This window comes from Clavelina lepadiformis, chromosome 4 (genome assembly GCF_947623445.1).
Source record: "Clavelina lepadiformis chromosome 4, kaClaLepa1.1, whole genome shotgun sequence".
In the NCBI taxonomy this organism is placed as follows: domain Eukaryota; kingdom Metazoa; phylum Chordata; class Ascidiacea; order Aplousobranchia; family Clavelinidae; genus Clavelina; species Clavelina lepadiformis.
Genome location: NC_135243.1, coordinates 10,005,331 through 10,024,110, shown reverse-complemented (window position 1 = coordinate 10,024,110; position 18,780 = coordinate 10,005,331). Strand labels below are relative to the sequence as shown.

Here is an 18,780-nt window from a genome sequence, read left to right as displayed (position 1 = left end):
AATCAGGTCTATGCATTAATTGATACTGTAACTGTTACACTCTGTGCACTAAAGGTGCAGGTGGGTGCGTGTAGGGAATCTTTCGCATGCGCTGTATAACTTAGCTTTGTGGAATGTATATGGTGTATAGTACATTACTGACATATGGTATATGATATATCTACCAATAAGGTAACCTCAACTGTTATTTAATATTATGCACAAATTTCGTTCTTGCTATTTCCTGTGAAATGATGTTTTATGTTTGCAAATGTTTCCAGCAATCATTTTGTTTTGATTATAGTAAAGTAGTAGTAGGAAAGTGATACTGACTTGGTGGTGGAATTAATAAATGGGTAGCAGATGGGGCAAACCTGTGCAAATATGCCTTGTGGATGGACATGCTTCTTCAATGATGTCAACAAGATGAAAAGCAACAAGATTGATAAAGATTTGAACAAAGAAAAACTGTACTATAAAAGACAGGTAGGTTTCGACATGCTGATCTGAAGATATTGTGTATATTGCCTTCAGCCATATATATCTAGTTAAGTTGAGCTTGTAAGTTATGCAAGAAATAATTTGATGATGCCTACGTATGGACAGTTTGTTAAAATAAGATATACATATGTATACTAGACGGCTTGCCCATCCTCTGTATGGCACATTTCCTCTGCTAAAAAGATTCTTTTTAATTGTTTTCATTTGCCCACCCCTAACAGCTACTTCACCAATGGTATATTGTCATGTAGTTATAGTTGCCTACACATCGTATATAAGTGTACCTTGTACAACCACCTAGTCCTAGCTTGTACATCGCATATTGAGTCAAACTGGGAATTGTGATGTCACAAGTCACAAGAGCGTGTGATTTGAAATTTACGATGTCGCAATAATGCTTTCTTGTTGATTTTACTTTGATGGTGGAAGTATGGCTTGTACATATTTGATTTCCTCAGGTGTTGTTGCAGGTAAACAAAAAGTGATTACATGTATCGTATATACTTGAGTGGAGGTGGAGATTTTCGCAACTGATTTTCACCTCAAAAAGCAGGGGTCGTCCTATACACGAGACAAGTCAGAGTAAAACCTCCAAGTCCAGCTGACAGCACAGTGACTGATGCATCATGAATTTGAATCGTAAATTTATTGCGCTTGCTGACCATTTCTTATAAATAACTAAACAACAACTTGCACACCTGCCGCTTGCACAAGATGAATATCACCAAACGCTTGCACGCATGAGACGAATATGACTTGTGTCGTACGAGTTCTTTGTGGGCTTGTCTTAATGAAGTTTACAGTTACGCAATAGCTACGTAAGTACTGGCAAGCTAGGCTAAAAAGTTACCATGAAGACAGGTTTGAAATGAAGATCAACTGCGGGGGACGGTGAACCTCTGAATGATAGTGCGGGGAAAAAGCTAGTCGACTTATACACGAGAGAATAAAAGTATCTCCGATTTTCAGTGAAAAAGTAGGGGTCAACCTATACTTGAGTATATACGGTAGTCAAGTCGGTTATAGTAGGCACCAGTGGCGGATCTAGGGGTGGTGTCAAGGTGTCTAGACACCCCCCTTTGTATGTTTTTTTTTGTTTACTTTAAGTCTGAAAAATGGTGATCTGCAGCTCACTTAACAACGCTTTAAAGAAAGACTAAAATCACTACTATAATATTTGCGTGCCAAAGTATCACCAAAGTCACGTTTAGAAATTTTGCCCTGAATGCATTGCGAAAAACATCATTCCATTTCACATGGAGGACCCGATTTTCAACGCTTCTGTTAGAGAACACACAGATTTTCAACCACACAATGACGTCGAGTTCCCTGTTCTTATCTAGATTCTCTTTCTTTCTCTTTAACTACTTTACATTATGTGCGCTAGTCGCTCACTCTCGCAGGCAAGGTTATTTGCGGTCATTATACATAGAAATGTTCACCATAGGGTGATTGCACTAATCTTCCCGGTCTAACTCCAGCTGCTGTAGCAAACAACACACAAGACCCACAGAACAACCCTCTTTACGAAGGACTACAAATGTGAATTTTGAAAACCATGCAAGGTTAATGCTTTCCGTCTTCAACTTGTCATTTACGGAACGTTCAGACCAAGGATATTTATAACTTTGTGGTGCCTTTCACGGATTTTCCAGCAGTGAGATCTTCTCTTCTGATTGAAGTGTATGGACCTTACCCACGCAATCGTCAATGTCTAACGGGTTTGCAGACACTATTGAAAAGCAAGATGAATTTTCCGTCGTCAAGGAAAATGTTGAAGGTCTATTTGACCGGAAAAAGTCATGCGTCCAAAGCGATTATTTACAGTCTCTTTTTAACTTAAATGTTATAACATAGTAACCTAAACCTAACCTAAATCTTACCTTTTAATCTAAATCGGACTACAATTAAATCCCAAATAACTAAATCAACTTTCACACATTCCACACACACACCACACATTCCGTTCTCGTTTACAAAAGTTACAATTGTTTCTATCACTTGAATCTAGCGTTTGAGGCTTCGGTTAAGCGAATAAATAGCTTTTATTTCTATTCAATTAACCGAGCTATGCAATAAACCGGTATACGATAAACCGAAGTATTTTCTTAACAAATGGTTGGCTATGGTTTGGGAATTACAATCATGTGATAAAACGGATTATGCAATTAACCGAATTCGTCTCTACTGTTGACATAGGATAAGATGTCGTAATGGTAATTCACGACATCACTTAATAAAATCATGTGGAAATGTGTTTTAGGCATAACAAAATTTGTATATTTGTGGCCAAATCTGCAGTGTAAGAAGTTTTTTAATGGACATTTTAATAGTGTGCCACCTGCTTTACAACAAACTGCATGTCCTTATTTTAAACCCTGCAACTTGCAGTGCGTTCTGGGTGAGGATCGTGGATTGTTCTTTTCGCCTCTTTCTTCTCCAGTTTGTTTTTCTCTTTTAACTTCTTGTTAAACGTTATGTTTTCTGCACAACGCACTTTACCAGAAAGATGCTAAGTTAAATCTGAGTGCTTGCAGTTTGAACCTTATTTTATATCTATCGTTTATTTCTTGGCAATTTGAACAAAGTATTTTTGTTTCAAACTAATAAGATATATTATTTCGTTCAACGTTGAATATATGGGATTAGCAGAGACACATTTTTGTTTTGTGAAAGCGATAATTTTGCCTATTTTGATAGGGGTGTGTTCGCTTTATCTGTTCTCATATGTAGGGTCATTACCATTGTTGTGTGAACTTATATCCTCGAAATTCTATAATTTTTTTCTAAAGAAATGTTTACACTTTTCATATATCAAATCTAAGCAACGTGGAACATCTTACGATTACATTTTTACGTTGTTTGAAAGGAATATTTAGAGTAACTTTAGCAATTACTTAACTGCAAAACTTGACGTCTTCTACTTTGCACACGGGGTGAGTTACTTCAGTGACGTCACGACAGATCGTGATGGCGTCACACTGCATGCCCAGTTATTTTACTAGGCTGGTGCCTATGGTTTTAAAGCTACCGGCATTTTTCACCGTCCTACAAGCACAGCAATAAAGAACAGTAAATCGCCAATCAAAGTCAAAGCTAACAAAACCTGTTCACTGCGTTCAAGTTCAATTCCCTCAGAAGTTAGCACATCTTCTACAAGTCAGTGCGATGTATTTGCCAAGGTTGGTCGAATACCAGATCCAATTTTGGAAAAGGAATGGATTCTTACCTGGTCACTGGTTGACAAACAACCGTCAACTTCAGAAAAAAGCTTTGAGGAAATACCTCCAAAAAATCTATGAAAGGTGAGCGAAAGATGACTTGGCAGTAGGTAAACTCCTTTCTGTAAAATCAGATGAATACAAAGAAATAGGATGAAAAATTAGCAGTTCATCAGATGAGTGTGACCAAGATAACAGTTCAACAGAGAGTGTGGCTGAAATATTAGAAAACACTTGACTTTCGGTTAGCCCGATAATAATTGAAGGAGAAGTGATCAATCAATGATATGTAGCGATTTGCAATGGCAAAAAAATCCTTCCTTTTATATTGGAAATGCAATTGGTCGTTTTTTTGGAGGATGAAAACAGTCCCATTCAAAGCCTTGAGATCGACTGCTTAAAGCCACGTTAGTCAAGGAAGCATTTTGGAGTCCATCCCTGATCATTAGCCAAAAGACATTGATGTCTTTCTGATTCACAATATTATTAGCGGTCCCTTGGTAGTGGAAAGGAAGGAAACCGTTAAAAGGAAGAAATAGCATGTTCCAAAATATGATAAGATAAAGAAACTTTTTAATGACGCTGCTTCAATTAACAGATTGGAATTAAAAAAAAGGTTTTGTTCTAAGACATTTTTGCTTACAAGTCTTGTTTTGTCTTTGTACAAATATTTGTGCATGTTCTGGCCCTAGTCAACATTACTGGTCGTTTTTTCTTATTTCTGTTCCTGTTTTTCTGATTGTGATTAGTTACGTTTGATTTTTTGTATTTTCTACTTTGTACATAAGAGTATATGTAGCAATTTCTAATAACAAACATGGAAGTTATGTCATTCCTCAGTGTAATTCTATGGTACTTTTCATCTTTATTAACTCAAATACTACTTGCTTAGCGAAGTGCTTCGGCTAAGTCGACAATATTAAGAGTGATTCACACTGCACCAACTTTCCCTTGGCTGCACCTTTGTTAATTGTTTTTGTGAGGGACATCAGCATTTTTTAAATTACGGATTAATTAGTGGTTGCTTTACAAAAACCTTATTATAGTTAAATATAGTTAGGCATAAGATATCATACAAGTATAATTTATGGCCAGTAGGTACAAAGGCAAGCGTGTAATTGGAAAGTTTCCAAAAATTGCGCCTAATGTTGCTTGACTTTATTATAGTTGGAAAGATGAATGTCCCGCAGTGTTAGAAATGTTTTAATTGACCCAAGCTACGTGGAGTAATTGTGAAAAGTTTAACAAATTTCTGACCTGTTTTTGCGCTGGATCCACAAGCATATGCGTCCTTTTTTCACTCGTTTTCTCCGGAGAGAAGGGTCCCGGGGTCATTTTTCGCCCTTGGCGTGACCCCCATGGGTTTGATTGAAAATCTGAAGGCAATATAATCTTTTCAGTTATTAGTTGCACGTTTTGTGAAAATTTGGCATCTCCAGATCCCATCGTTAAAAAGCCTTTTTAAATAAGAAAGGCAAATCTTTTCTGATAAAAAGCATTGTTTTATCTTCACCCGTTGTGATACAAAACACTTTTGTTACTAAAATTTCATTAACTATCAATTAATGATTCAAATAACTATCGCTTATTACATTGTCCTATAAAGGCATTGCATTGTCTCCAGGGCTGAAAGTGCATCGAGTGTACTTTGCTCAAAAACAGATTCAAGCTTCCTGCAGTGTTAACACAGTGTGTGTGAACTGTGAAGACTGACTGGCAAGTTTGATGTCACAAAGCATGCTTGTGATTTAAACGTTAAATTGTTGCAATGATGTTTGCTTGCCGGTTTTGGTTTGATGGCGGGTTTGGGCTTGTAAATGTTGGATTTCCTTGCTCATTGCTGTAGTTAAAAGAAGAGCGAATATGCAGGTCAAAATAAGGAACACCTTATCATGCCAGAAATGTTTTAATTGTCGAAATCAACTTGGCATTTGTCGAGTAGCGATAAAAAGTTAAACAAATTTACTCCAACTTACAATGGTTGTGGATCCTCTTTTTTCTCATGTGCGCATGTGCGGACAATCTTTATTTTTTCTTTTACTGTCCAAATCGGAGAGAAAGGTCCTGGGGCCAGATTTTAACCCTGTCACGGCTCCTGTGGATCAATTAAAAATTGAAAGGCAATATAATCTTTCTGGTTATTAGTTGCACCTTCTGTGAAAATTTGATGTCTCTAGACCGCACCGTTGAAAAGCTTGCCCAGTTTGTGACTTACTGACAGAAAGGCTGAGTCAATCCAATATATATATATATATAGATAATTAGACATATTATTACATCATATAAAACATTCCTTTTTACAAAAAACAGTTCTTTATACAGTACAACTCGCATATAACAGATGCGTATATAACGGATAATCGTAGATATCGGATGAAAATTCTAGTCCGGATAGTTTCCTATTCTTTCCAGTGAATTTGGACTTGCTTATAAAGGATCCGTTATCGTATATAACGGATACTTTCTCCGGTACCTTTGGGAAAAAAAATGTATATTACTTCATATATAACGGATCCATTGATCATTGCAAACAAATTTTTGGTTGACAGTGCAATTGCTATTGTTACAGAAGAAAGTGTGTGTTATTCTTCACGCTTGATTCGATCTTTCACTTGTATTGTGTGTACTGTATTAACCAGTATGCCAAAAAGAAAAAGCAGGACATTTGAAGAAAAATTGAAAATTTTGAAGTTTGTTGAAGACGATGAAATGAAAATGTGTGACATTGGAGAGAAATTTAGTATTATGCCACAAACTGTCAGCGATCTGATAAAAAGCTTATGCAAAGAATGTTGTTTCTGACTTGAAAATGTCTTGTAATTAACTCTGGAGTGTGAGACATAATAAACCTAGCAAGCCTGCGTGGTGTGCCGATGGTCAATTTCGTATATAACGGATATTGTGTATAACCAAAATTACCATTCCGAGCAAGTACAAAGTCTTAGAAAATAATGTGCTTATTTTTAAGAAACGTGCTTATTTTCACTTCTGTCCTTATTTTTGTTTTATTTTTAGGGCAGAGGCTCCTAGTTTGGGTATTTCGACCCCTTTAGTATGCTATTTTGTACCAAAGAGATACCAAAATTAAGGACATACAAATAATGTCTCTTTTTTTGGGAACGTTGGTTGCCTTCTTCTTTTGTGCACTGTTTAAGGTAGTATTCTTCTTTGGTTTCTTACACGTGCCTATTTTTAAGTCAAGAGCGATGGAAATTTTGTGTATAACTCATGAATATCACTGTCCCGACTTGTCCGTTATATGCGAGTTCTACTATAGTTCTATATAAAGATTATGCATATATGATTATATATACAGTACAGTATATATGAAAGTTTATATATGTTGGGTAAGTCGACTATGTTTGTTAGCACATTCAGAAATTGGCATCCAATGATTTGGTGTTGGAGTGGTATCAGTGCCTGGCTCTTTAAAATGCAAACTCGCTTTGCATTTGTACAATTTCCTGTTGTAATACTGTTGTGCAAGGTATGAACAATTCAAGGGGTTTGCCATCGTATATCTTATTGTTAAAATCTTTAAACCTGAGTGCCTGCTGAGTTAGGCTAATCCAAATTAATCTTGTTTACCAAGCCTATTAAATTGTTAGTTATTGCTAAAACCTGTTGGCCAATACAATATAAATTACAAATAAAAAGTATGTAAGTGTATATGTACCTGTTGGAACTCAGACAAAAACTAAGCTTGTTAACCAGGGCTTGAGCAATCAAAAGTCATCGCCCAGTTTAAGTTGTGCAAAACCTTTATTTAGCGAGGATGACCATTGTCATACCATTGTGTTGCTATATGAATTTTAATGTTATGCATACATATTATGAATTTTTTCTTGATTTGTTATTGTTTTTTACGATAAAGGTTTTTCTAGGGATGGACTGAGTTAAATTCTAGTCCAATTGCTCAGTTGAGTGTTAGCATGTTGTCAATACTCAATCAAGTATTGCTTAATATTCGATGACGTCACCTTTGTTACTTAAATAGACTACTTAGTAAAACTACTTCACTTCACAACTATTACTGAACACCACTGTATATGGCATTTATGTCAGGTTAACAAGAAACTGTGAGAAATAGCTCATAATGAGTTTTTTTCCTTGAAATAGTGACAGTGTAAAGCGTTGGCTATTCTTTCTTGATAAGTTCAACTCAACTTTAAGCAGCTAGAATTTAATAGAAAATAGCATCTATGATAATTTTTGGCTTAAACTTAAAAAGTACTGTATTAACTGCGATACAACTACAGTTTAAGAAAAATTAACTTATTTTATCACAGTTTATCAGTTTGTAAAGCGTCGAGGCAATCCGTGTATATGGTTTTTGGCTCTGTACCAATAAAGTAAACAATAGGCATACATAGCTTGTATAAGGACTTGATCAAGTAGTTTATTTGATTACTCGGACTTGAAAAATCTGAATATTTTCGGTTTTGTCCAATCCCTGGTCTTTCGTTTTCTCACCCTTTGCGCTGTGCTATTTAGCAGTTTTTTTGTTTAATACTAACTTATGTTAGTGAACTATGACGTCTCCCTTTCTTTCCAACAATGTGGAAACATAGGCATAATATTTGAAAATGTCTAGGTTTGCCAACTTCCAAAAGGCTCAGTCAATATTTTCAATGTCTAAGGATTTCACTGACAGCTTCAATCAGTTTGTTGTTCACTACGCTTAAAATTTTAACATCTTGTTTTCATCCATTTTTTTATCCAGCCGCTTGCTGAACAGTTTGAGTACCTCGTCACTGTGTTGAAAAGATGCCTAAAGTATTCAAGTTAATAACGCTTGGTTTCTACAACTAGTTCATTGCTACGGTAAAGATAGTCCAGTTTCCAACTCTTTGCCTTCGATGGCACCATGAATGAGTATACTTAGCATATCCAAGAGCATAAGTATAGACACATTGCTGTCCCCAGTTGCCTCTCGAAGCATGTAATGAAAACATTTATGGGTTTCCAACTATGGCTCGTCAAGGCATTTAAACTCCACTGCCAGAGCAAGGCAGTATTCCATAAAAGAAGAAGTGTAGTTTCTTGGGATCAAGTTGCTGGCGAATTTTTCCTTGTTTTTTAATTTTTTTCTCGTTTTGTTGTAAGGATTGAGCACAGTGCTGGGACTATGCCGATTCCTGGTGACAGTTTTAAGTCTGTTATGCATACCCGGTAGACTTATTATTAAAATCTATTTGTGGAACATTTTTGATTAAGTAATCTGTCTACGCTACTATACACAACACAGAGTGGACTGGTATTGCAAAGCGAATTATTAATACTCCAATATCCTTACTGATTTCATAATGAAGTATCATTAATATTTTTCCAAGGATGTGCACAATTAAAACTACATAATGTCTTACAAAGGCAATTTAACTGTTATTAGTAAATGCTGTCATTACCGTTTACAGGTTGCAGTATTTTTTTGTGTCAGCTGTAGTATATATATATGTTTAGTTGCTTTTCAATTATATATTTTTTCCTTTCTGTTTACGTCAGTTAAATCTAATTAATGAATATGTCCCAACAAAAACACTGCACCATAGCTATAATTGGAAATATATCCCACTATGAGATTTACTAATGGAAATAGGTTCTGACTTCTGAGTACATCAATATGCTACAAGAGTACGTATAGTATAGCATTACTTATAGTTGTCAATGTTTCACAATCATTTTCTTTGTTATTTTTTGGGACCTACTGCAAAGTAAATGCATTTAGAACGCTAATTATTTATTTTTTATTGTATTTTAAAGGGATAAGCTTATATGATATGTAATATTGATTACCTATACATGTACTACCAACATTATTGACAGTGTTTATTAACAGAACCTAAGGGTCGCTTTTTGATATCAATAACAGAATAATTTCAGTGAGGAAACAAGTTCAAATTTCAAACTTTTGTGAATAATTACGTCAAAAAAATTATTTCCTGTGCCATTTTTTTTTCATTGTTAGCTCAATATGCTGTTAGTCTTAATCTATTTTCTGGTAGTATTAGTTTTATTTTTCAATGTTTGTTTTAGGTCAAACTTCTCCTGCTTGGAGCAGGTGAAAGTGGAAAAAGCACCTTTTTAAAGCAAATGCGAATCCTCCATGGAGAAGGATATGATGAAAAGGCACTTTTAGAATTTCGGGCAATCGTTTACAGCAACATTGTTAAAGGAATGAAAGTAAGTAAATAACTTGTGGTAATGGTAACTTTAGGAATACAGTTATATCTTAAAAGCAGACTACCTTCAAATTCAACTTTTCAATTTTAACTTCAATTTAAAATCTGAATTATTTTATCAAAAAAGTCCTCCAAAACTATTTTATGTGCAATGCTTTTACACTTACTTCATTTTTGAAACATTTGTTAAGGTTTTAGTAGATGCTCGAGACAAGCTTGGGATTCCTTGGGAAGATGCCAGCAGACAAAGTCAAGCTGATTATATCATGACCTTTGATCGCTACATGTCCATGGATGTTAACACGTTTTTACAATATATTCCGCATATAAAGGAATTATGGAAAGATGAAGGCATTCACAAAGCCTATGACAGAAGAAGAGAATTTCAATTGGCAAGTATTTAATTTTTTTGCAAATGATGAGTTGTACTTAGAATTACTTTATTGTGTATTCGTTCGAAGAACATCAAAAATAGAAATGTTGGATTCAAAATAGATGGAATATGCTTAGCTGAATATATTGTAATCGTTGTTTGTGTACCCTAGTAATTTCCTTCTACATCGATTAAAACCTTTTCATTGGCTTTTTCATGTTTTTTATTATGCTATTAATTATATACAATGCTGTTATATACTTTATTATTATCTTATATACAATGTTATATGTTACTTTTCATACACACAATTCAAATATTATGCAGACGCTGCCATACCAAAATTTACTTTAAATTAGGCATGTTGTATTGGCATTTGGAAAAGCTGATATATTATTATATGTGTACACTTCATACCATCTCTATGTAATAATTAATGGACCTTTATCAGTTTACAATGTTGAATATGCAAACTAATTTAATCTCTGGTGAAAACTGACTGGAGACCTTGTGTCTGTTGGTGTACAATGGTACAGTTGTTTATTATGACATAGGCAGAGAGTTCTATATTTAGGTCTTACATTCTTCACTTTTGTTCTTTTTATACTGCATCATCTGCAGCTTCTGTTTATTCTTTTTTGTGCTGTAAATTTATATTTTTTCAACATAGTGCTGTAAATGTTATTTAAATGTAGTGCGCTGGAGATATTGGCTTAAATCAAATAATCTTGAAGTTTTGACATTTCAACGGTATAAGCATAACACAAGTTTTCAAATAATATTCACCCATTACTCTTCTGGCTCTTGTGGTCCAAAGCCAGAATTGCCGTTATACATAATTGTTACACAACATACCAATTAATTTTGTAAGAACTAGTTTGTCTGTATCCAGATAAATTAGTTAAGTAGCCCTTGTATATAAAATCCTTTGCCAAGAATTTAACAAAACTGTGATGCCATTTCAAGATGTATAACTAGTGATAGACTTCCAAACTGGCGTCATAAGGCAGTGAGTAATTAATACATGCACTAATTAATTATCTTTCAAAAACTTCTTTACTTAATCTCTTTAATATTGGTTTCCCCAAGAATTTGTGGTTCAGATAGGTTAAAGATTTCTGTGTATATTAAAGCTCCATTCATAAAATAAAGATTTCAAATCTTAATTCAATTCTTAGATTTCCAATGTAACTTTTAGTTACAAAGTGTGTAGGCTTTAGTTTTGTTTGTTAGGCCTTATACACCAATAGCAAACCCCAGCACAAAACCACAGTTTTCGTATTTGTTAGCATTACTTGGGATTGATTTTAACCTTTTCCTTTGTTTTGTGCAGGGTGAATCAGTGACACATTTCTTTAATAATTTGGACAGAATTGGAAAAGAGGTGATTCTTGGTCCTAATGTTTTTTCATTTATATGCATTTCATCAGCTTCATTAATGAATATAACAGAATTTTTTGTTTTTGTATTGATCGCCAAACCATATGCGCAGCACTTATGCATGAGACTTCTACTGTTTAAAATTTCATGACTCTGTCTTTTCAGGACTATGTACCAACCAAAGATGATGTTCTCCTTTCAAGACAAGCCACACGAGGCATACAGGAGTACATGTTTGAAATTCGACGAATCCCTTTTCGTTTTTTTGACGTTGGTGGTCAGAGAAGCCAAAGACAGGTGATAAATGTTTTTAAATGATATTTACTAGCAGTAGATATTCAATAATGTAGCAGTATGAAAAAAACAGCTTGATTAGTGGTTAAAAATAGAATGCTCTTCAACTGTGAATTGATTTTACAGAAATGGTTTCAGTGTTTTGAAGACGTAACTTCAATATTATTTCTCGCGTCCTCATCAGAATTTGATCAAGTTTTGATGGAAGACAGACAAACAAATCGATTACAGGTAATCTGCTCAACATAGGTAGTGCTTTTGTACAAAATTATTCTATTTGGTTATAATAGTTTACATGCTGGTATTCTTATGGCATTAAATGGCACTATGAGAATATTAACTTTTTTATCTTGCTGTTAATAATAACAGTGCATCAACAATAAATACTACTGTCAGGTAGTTCACCAATTGCATTTCTTATTTCAATATTGATAAACGATTGAATGCACATGCATGTTTTAATATCTTAATTATTCTTTTAGGAATCTTTGGATATCTTTGAAGTAATTGTCAACAATGCCTATTTTGTAAATGTTTCTATTATCCTCTTCTTGAATAAGCGTGATCTTCTTGAACAAAAACTAGCATTAGGTGTAAAAATCTCCGATTATTTCCCTGATTTTGAAGGCGATCCCTTTGAACTTGGTGAAGTCCAGAGTTATCTTGTATACAGGTCGGTAGTTTTTTTAGCTGGGAGTTGGTCTTCTGCAGGTGTTACATTTTTTGTGCATAGCTGCCGCATAGCTATTTATAATAAGGAAGTATTTTCATTTTTCTTGAGATATTTAACTTTTATCATTTTTGTTATTTACATCATTAACTTCTTGCACAGATTTGAATCTCAAAGAAGAGATAAAAGCAAGCCATTTTTTCATCATTTTACAATGGCAATTGACACCGATAACATTCGACATGTGTTTAACGCGGTAAAGGACACGATACTGCACGAAAATCTTCATCAATTAATGTTGCAATGATGGTCGTGGATTGGACTTTCAACTTTCAATCTTTTGTGGCCATTCGAGACATATTAGAAGAGGCGATCAAACTAAAATCGCGCCCCGAAAAACAAATATATCACTCACGTCAACAGTCAAACACACCACTTGAACATCTTGAAATGCAAAATTAGTGATTGAACCAATAAAGGGAAAAAGAAAGCCACGAGAGCAAATTATTTTATCTAATGATCACCGTTTTTGGATCTGTTATCTTATTTCATGTTCTGTATTTAGTTGTAAGCTAGCAAAGTCCATAAATTTCAGATCAAATACACTTTGTTTGCCGTATCCAATATTTTAGTTCTCGACGAGGCACTGTTCCCACTCTTCTAGGGGAGAAAAGAAGCACGAAGTGGGGTATACCAGAACGTGCCTTGCCCTGTTTTTATTTAATACTTAACCATTGCCTTACCGGCTACCATTTTCCCTGTTGTATCGTATATTTTTTTTGCTTAAGTGCTGGTCCACCTCATAAACTACTTCCTTTCACCTATAAATAGCAGGGTAAACAGTGCACAATGTCAAAATCCGACTTCCCATTTGGGGTGCATGGTATAGCGAAAGTACTCCACATGATTGCGTCAAAGTATTTTCATAGTCAATTAAGCGCTTGGCCAAAAGGTAAACGCGTCAAACCATTAGTGACGTGGTTAATAATTGTGGATATTTCTGTAAACCTTATTTGAGTCATTACTATGGAAAAATCGTGAAACTTAATGATTTTTAACCCGTTGGGGTGGTACGCCATATGGAGCTGCGTTGCAAACTTACTAAAAGTATCTTATTACGTCACATTTTTCAAAGTGGTCTGTAAAAGTTAACCAAACCACTTCATTTCATTGCATCGCAGTATATTCATGGGCACCTTTTAACAATCTTTTCCTTTTTCATTTTATATTTATATATTCCGGACGTTGAATTTTCATCTTATAGTCTTGACGTTGAATTCCGGGATCCCTCTACAGAAAGTGCTTCTAATTATCGTTCTCTCTTTCAACCGTTTTTCATTGTGGTTTTTGTGTTTTCTAGTTTCTTCCACGTAAATTTATTGTTTGTCGGAATTTTTTTACGAATGTTACGACCAAGCGCTCATTGTGAAATCTTCCTCGAACAATTATAGGATTAAAGGTAGGTTTTTACCTATCGTGGCATCAAATTGCATATTTACGACCTATATTCTCTACATTTATATTACTATTCACTACTCATTGTAATGTTAAAAGCTCCAAAGCTGTTGATGCATATTGCGACCTGTTTTAACTTCCACGGCGTACATCCGTATGTCATGTTTGTTATGCTTTCCCTCCAATCGATGCTACGTCAAACAGCGTCCGTTTGATCTAATGCATTTAAAGAAACATGTTTGTCGTTTCGTGTAATTCAACATAAATCACAAATGCTATCCGGTAGATGTTCTCAAGACTTAATTTTGAAACGTCGTAACTTTAACAGTTTTTATTTTTATATTTCGGTGCTCTGTTGGAATCGCTCTACCCAGATAGTTAAAGTCATTTTTTACACTTTCGTTATCAAGCTTTTTAATGTAATTAAACTTTGATAACTCCGATTTTGGTCAACGCTTTTACTGCGGTCATAGATAATATCCAGCGTTAAGTGGACCTGTTCAAATTGTAGCCTCGGCGAATTGCATGAAGCTGTTGATTTAACTGCTTTACTTCCCACTTTTTTCCATTAATATTTTACCATTTCCATTTTTGTTTGATTAACACTAATTTATCGCGCATAAGTTATGCCTTCCATGCATATTTGTGCCATGAGATTTCGTTTGCTGTACTTGGCATGTGACAAAGTTTTTTCCCTGCAGTAAACAAATGTGCGGGCCATTTTTAAAATCTAATAAATTGTGCCTTTTGTTGCTGACTGTTGAACGTTTATAACTGTTTTCGCATAAGGAGGTTACTGTTTTACCTTTTTTTTTATATAAAAATACGTCTCTAAGTTTTTTTTCCATACCAACGTTATGCCGACGTTAAATCAGTATTGACTATCGTGTTGCGTAAAAACGTTTGCCGCCTTGTTTGAGTACTTTTTTGCCATTGACATTACCGTTTGTATTTTACAATCATTGTGTTCATTAATATGCACTAACCTGATTAATCTATTGTTGATTATGCTATCACTTCATACCGGCCAAAATTTTTGCTGTAATAGCTTACCACCACAAACAAAGTCAGCATTTTAAGTTACAATATACCATTTCGGAAAACTTTCTTATGACCAGAAGGCGTTTGTAGTACTTTTAAAAACCTTTACGACAACATGCCACAGGTGTAACAGAGTCCTTGAAGTGGTATAACTTATGTTGCGTGACTACTGACTCTTTTAATGTGGTTCATTTTGTCGAAGATGGGCTTTCAAAACGAATTTTATCTTTGGTCATGACAAGTAGAAATTCGTTCAGTCGGCGCATGTTGCGCTTTTTACATTTTTATTGCATTTCACGATGTAAACAGAGTTATTTGTACATAAAATACACTCAACTGATCCAACCTTCAACTTTTTTATTTGACTCTGGATTTATTGATTCGAGTATTTGTTAAAAGTGTAGTAGGGCAATAGTTTGTGAAGGAAGACTTTGTATTAGGTCTAAGTTAATATTATAAATTAAAAGCTGTTTTAACCAAGCCTTTATTAACTCCCCCAAAATTTTTCAATTAATTTATATGCATGTTAGATTTTGCAGTTTGTAGCCTATTGAAGGCGTTAAGGAGCTGTATTCTGAAGTTTTGTGATTTCCACGATTTTGTTGGGCGTTCGTACGTAATGGTTGAAAAAGTCTGATAAACCAATCAGCGGCCAGCATAGCCGGTGTTGTTTTTCAGTGCGGGGATTACCCAAGCAAAACTACTCGCGCGTTAAAACTTCCAGGTCGCATGCTTAGGTTAGCCTAAATTGCATAGGTGAAAATTGATGAAATTTGACTTTTTTGCCCAAAATTGCAGTCTTGGCTATGACATTCTATTGCAAGAGTTAGAGATGTTTGATTTTATTAGAATTTCATGTAATAATAGCCTAAGGCATAAGCCTACCAAGGGGACATACAAAATTTCATTGAGGCCGATGCAGGATTTTTTTGATTAATTGCATTTTTAGTAATTTCACTCTGTAATAAAATAAAAAAAGAAATTAGGCGCTTATACGGCGTCTAAAATGACTTGTACTGTCTCCGGTTGACCATAAAACAAATTCCAAAATCTGAATTAGCGTAGTCTACTTGGCTTTTAGGCCTATGATGGAAGCTGTCTTCATTGAGATTTTATTGATATTCTATTACTGTATGAGAAAACAGTCATTTCAAAAGACATGCTATATGTAAGGGTTCCATCAAGCGTGAAATTTACAAAATATAACATCCTGGTCAAGGCATGCAGACCAAGAAAGAAGCAATAGTTGTAAAAAAAATAAGCATTAGTCATTTCTTAATGTTGGCCGATTTTGTATTTTGAAACGAGGACAATAACTTATGTAGGCCCACATCATATAACACAAAAAAAGCAAGTTTACGTATGTAGGCTACTACGCTTAATGATTATTATTGACGTAAACTGAATTCGTTTATTTCCGTAATTTTTTCATTGGCCAACATCGAAGCTTCTTGAACTATGGATCGTGACCCCGTTTTGTGATAGGACGCTTATTGTTTTAATTTCATAAACGTGAAGGCTATCTATCAAGGGGTCGCAAAGAAATTTCTTTTCTAAGATAGGGTTGCAGAACAGAAAAGTTTGAAAAACAGAAATAGAAAGTTGGCAGTGCAAGGTGATTAGTGATTACTAAGTAAGCACATTTTATTACATTACAGACGACACCTGTGGCTTCGGAAAATGCTTTTGTTTAATTTGAGCAAGTTGTGTAGGCCTATTGTACGCCTTTTCCCATTCATTGATTGTTTGTGAGCGTATTTCTTGCTTGACCAATCTGCAACGAGGTTAACAGCGATACTTTTCATTTTCCACAGTTAAGGAAAATAAACGACATGACACGTTTTTGCAGGGTCTTTGAAGCGGGTAATCCCCAAATAACAAACACACCAAGCGTGCAAATGACATTTGCTGGTTAGCCTAGTCAGTGGTCATACCGTAGTGTCACCAAAATATACAGGATCGCTTGGACTGTGAAATTCATTTGAAAGGTCTTGAAACTATGAATTTAATTAGGTGATTCTATAGTGTTTTATTCAGTTTTTTTGATTTATTTGTATTTGATACTTGTATCTGTATTTGATACATATTTCAAAACTCGGCGAAAAACACGAATTATTAAACCGAGCCCTTCCGAAAAACTTTCAGTTGTCAATTAACTTGTTGGATTAAGGAGCGGAGGCGAAGGACGTCCGCTTGCCCTCATAGTTATACTTCTGTTTGTAGTCCGACACTCGGAATTTATTTCTTCTCAAAAAGCAACTAGTTATTAATTGCGTCTTTGCTGAACGTTTTAATAAAATATATAACCGTATTAAATGCGCTTTCACCATAACAAGTTTGTATAGTTGTGCAAGGTAAAAACATCAACACGCGATATAGTGTATATTGTATATAGTACAGGCAAAGCAAACATTTTGTTGCAGTAATAGCATGTTGATGTTTTCACTCTGGATTACAATGGTTTGGTGATTTTATATTTTATTTTGATTACCATATTTTATAAAAAAAATTTTCTTCCATCTGGTAAGAGTATCGCGTTTAATATTCTATGATTGAAACCTTTGTGGCCCGACTGAAAACCGTCCATGGGCCGGTTTGAGACTGCTGTTTTAAAATACGAAGAGTGCCATCTTAAAAAACCATGCCAAACCAAGATGGTACAACACATAGGCCTATTCATTCATTTTTTTTCCTCTTCAATGTGGAGAACAAAAATATTGTGCTGACAACAGTGATCGCAAACATATGATCGACATTTTTCACAAATTGGACGGGAAAAAATGTGACAAGGCCTCAAGGGCAAAAACATGCATTACGGACCAATCAGAGAATGTAAAAAAGTTATTAGTGTCAGCACGGCCACCAAACCCAACTTATAAACACATTATTAAAACATAATTTAACACAAAAACACATAATTTAATCACATTTAATATAAAATAAAAGTTACGTTAATAGTTTGGCAGGACATAAGCATTGTGTCACCGTCAAGATGGAACCGACCTGTGTGTCTTGGAAGAAGAAAACCCCACTAAAATGAACTCCATCCATGAGACAAGTTTCTCTTTCAGGTGGCCTGTTTACGTTTTCAGAACTTTTACACAGGTCGGTTGTGAGTGGAAGTAGAAGATAGTCAGATGCGTCACTCATGTCCAACAAGTCTGTCTGAGATTAGCTCTCGACATGCCTGCGTTTGTTGTGTTACGCAGTTATACCGATACTTCAGCTACAAATGTGAAATTTTGGACAAATAATTAATCAAAATGGACAGCGTTTTGATGCTGCGCAAATTTTTTTGTAATTTAATTGGCCTCTGCAAAATTTTGATCCAAAGTCAAGCGACCACATACAGAATGTGGCCACAGCTAAGCCGACAGACCGTAGTAACTTAAATTAGGTCTTCATTACTTTTGTCCTACTACATTGGGATTGAGTATTGAGGAATTACTACGTCATAATTTCTTTGCTATTATGTTATAACTCCAACCAATTTAGACCTTCAACTTAGGGTGCAAAAGTTCAAGAGATACCACCTTACAAATCTACCTTCTAACCCAGACTAATTCTAATTTCTAACACCAAAATTCTTGCTATGCATCATACTGGAAATCATGGCAGCTGCGCACAAAATATTAATAAACGCCAATTTATAATTAATAAACAAAGAATTTAGGCTGCAGTTCACGT

The 18,780-nt window shown here is 34.9% G+C and overlaps 1 protein-coding gene across 1 annotated transcript; it reads left to right on the top strand.

The window, feature by feature from the left end:
• The first annotated feature begins 261 nt into the window (after positions 1-261).
• On the top strand, positions 262-15,438 carry LOC143451730 (guanine nucleotide-binding protein subunit alpha-13-like). The gene is made up of 8 exons (XM_076952451.1): positions 262-465; positions 9,735-9,881; positions 10,072-10,272; positions 11,587-11,637; positions 11,799-11,930; positions 12,054-12,158; positions 12,410-12,600; positions 12,760-15,438. The coding sequence occupies exons 1-8, from the start codon at positions 343-345 to the stop codon at positions 12,902-12,904; spliced, it is 1,095 nt and encodes a 364-aa protein (XP_076808566.1). The 5' UTR covers positions 262-342; the 3' UTR covers positions 12,905-15,438.
• The last annotated feature ends 3,342 nt before the right edge of the window (positions 15,439-18,780 follow it).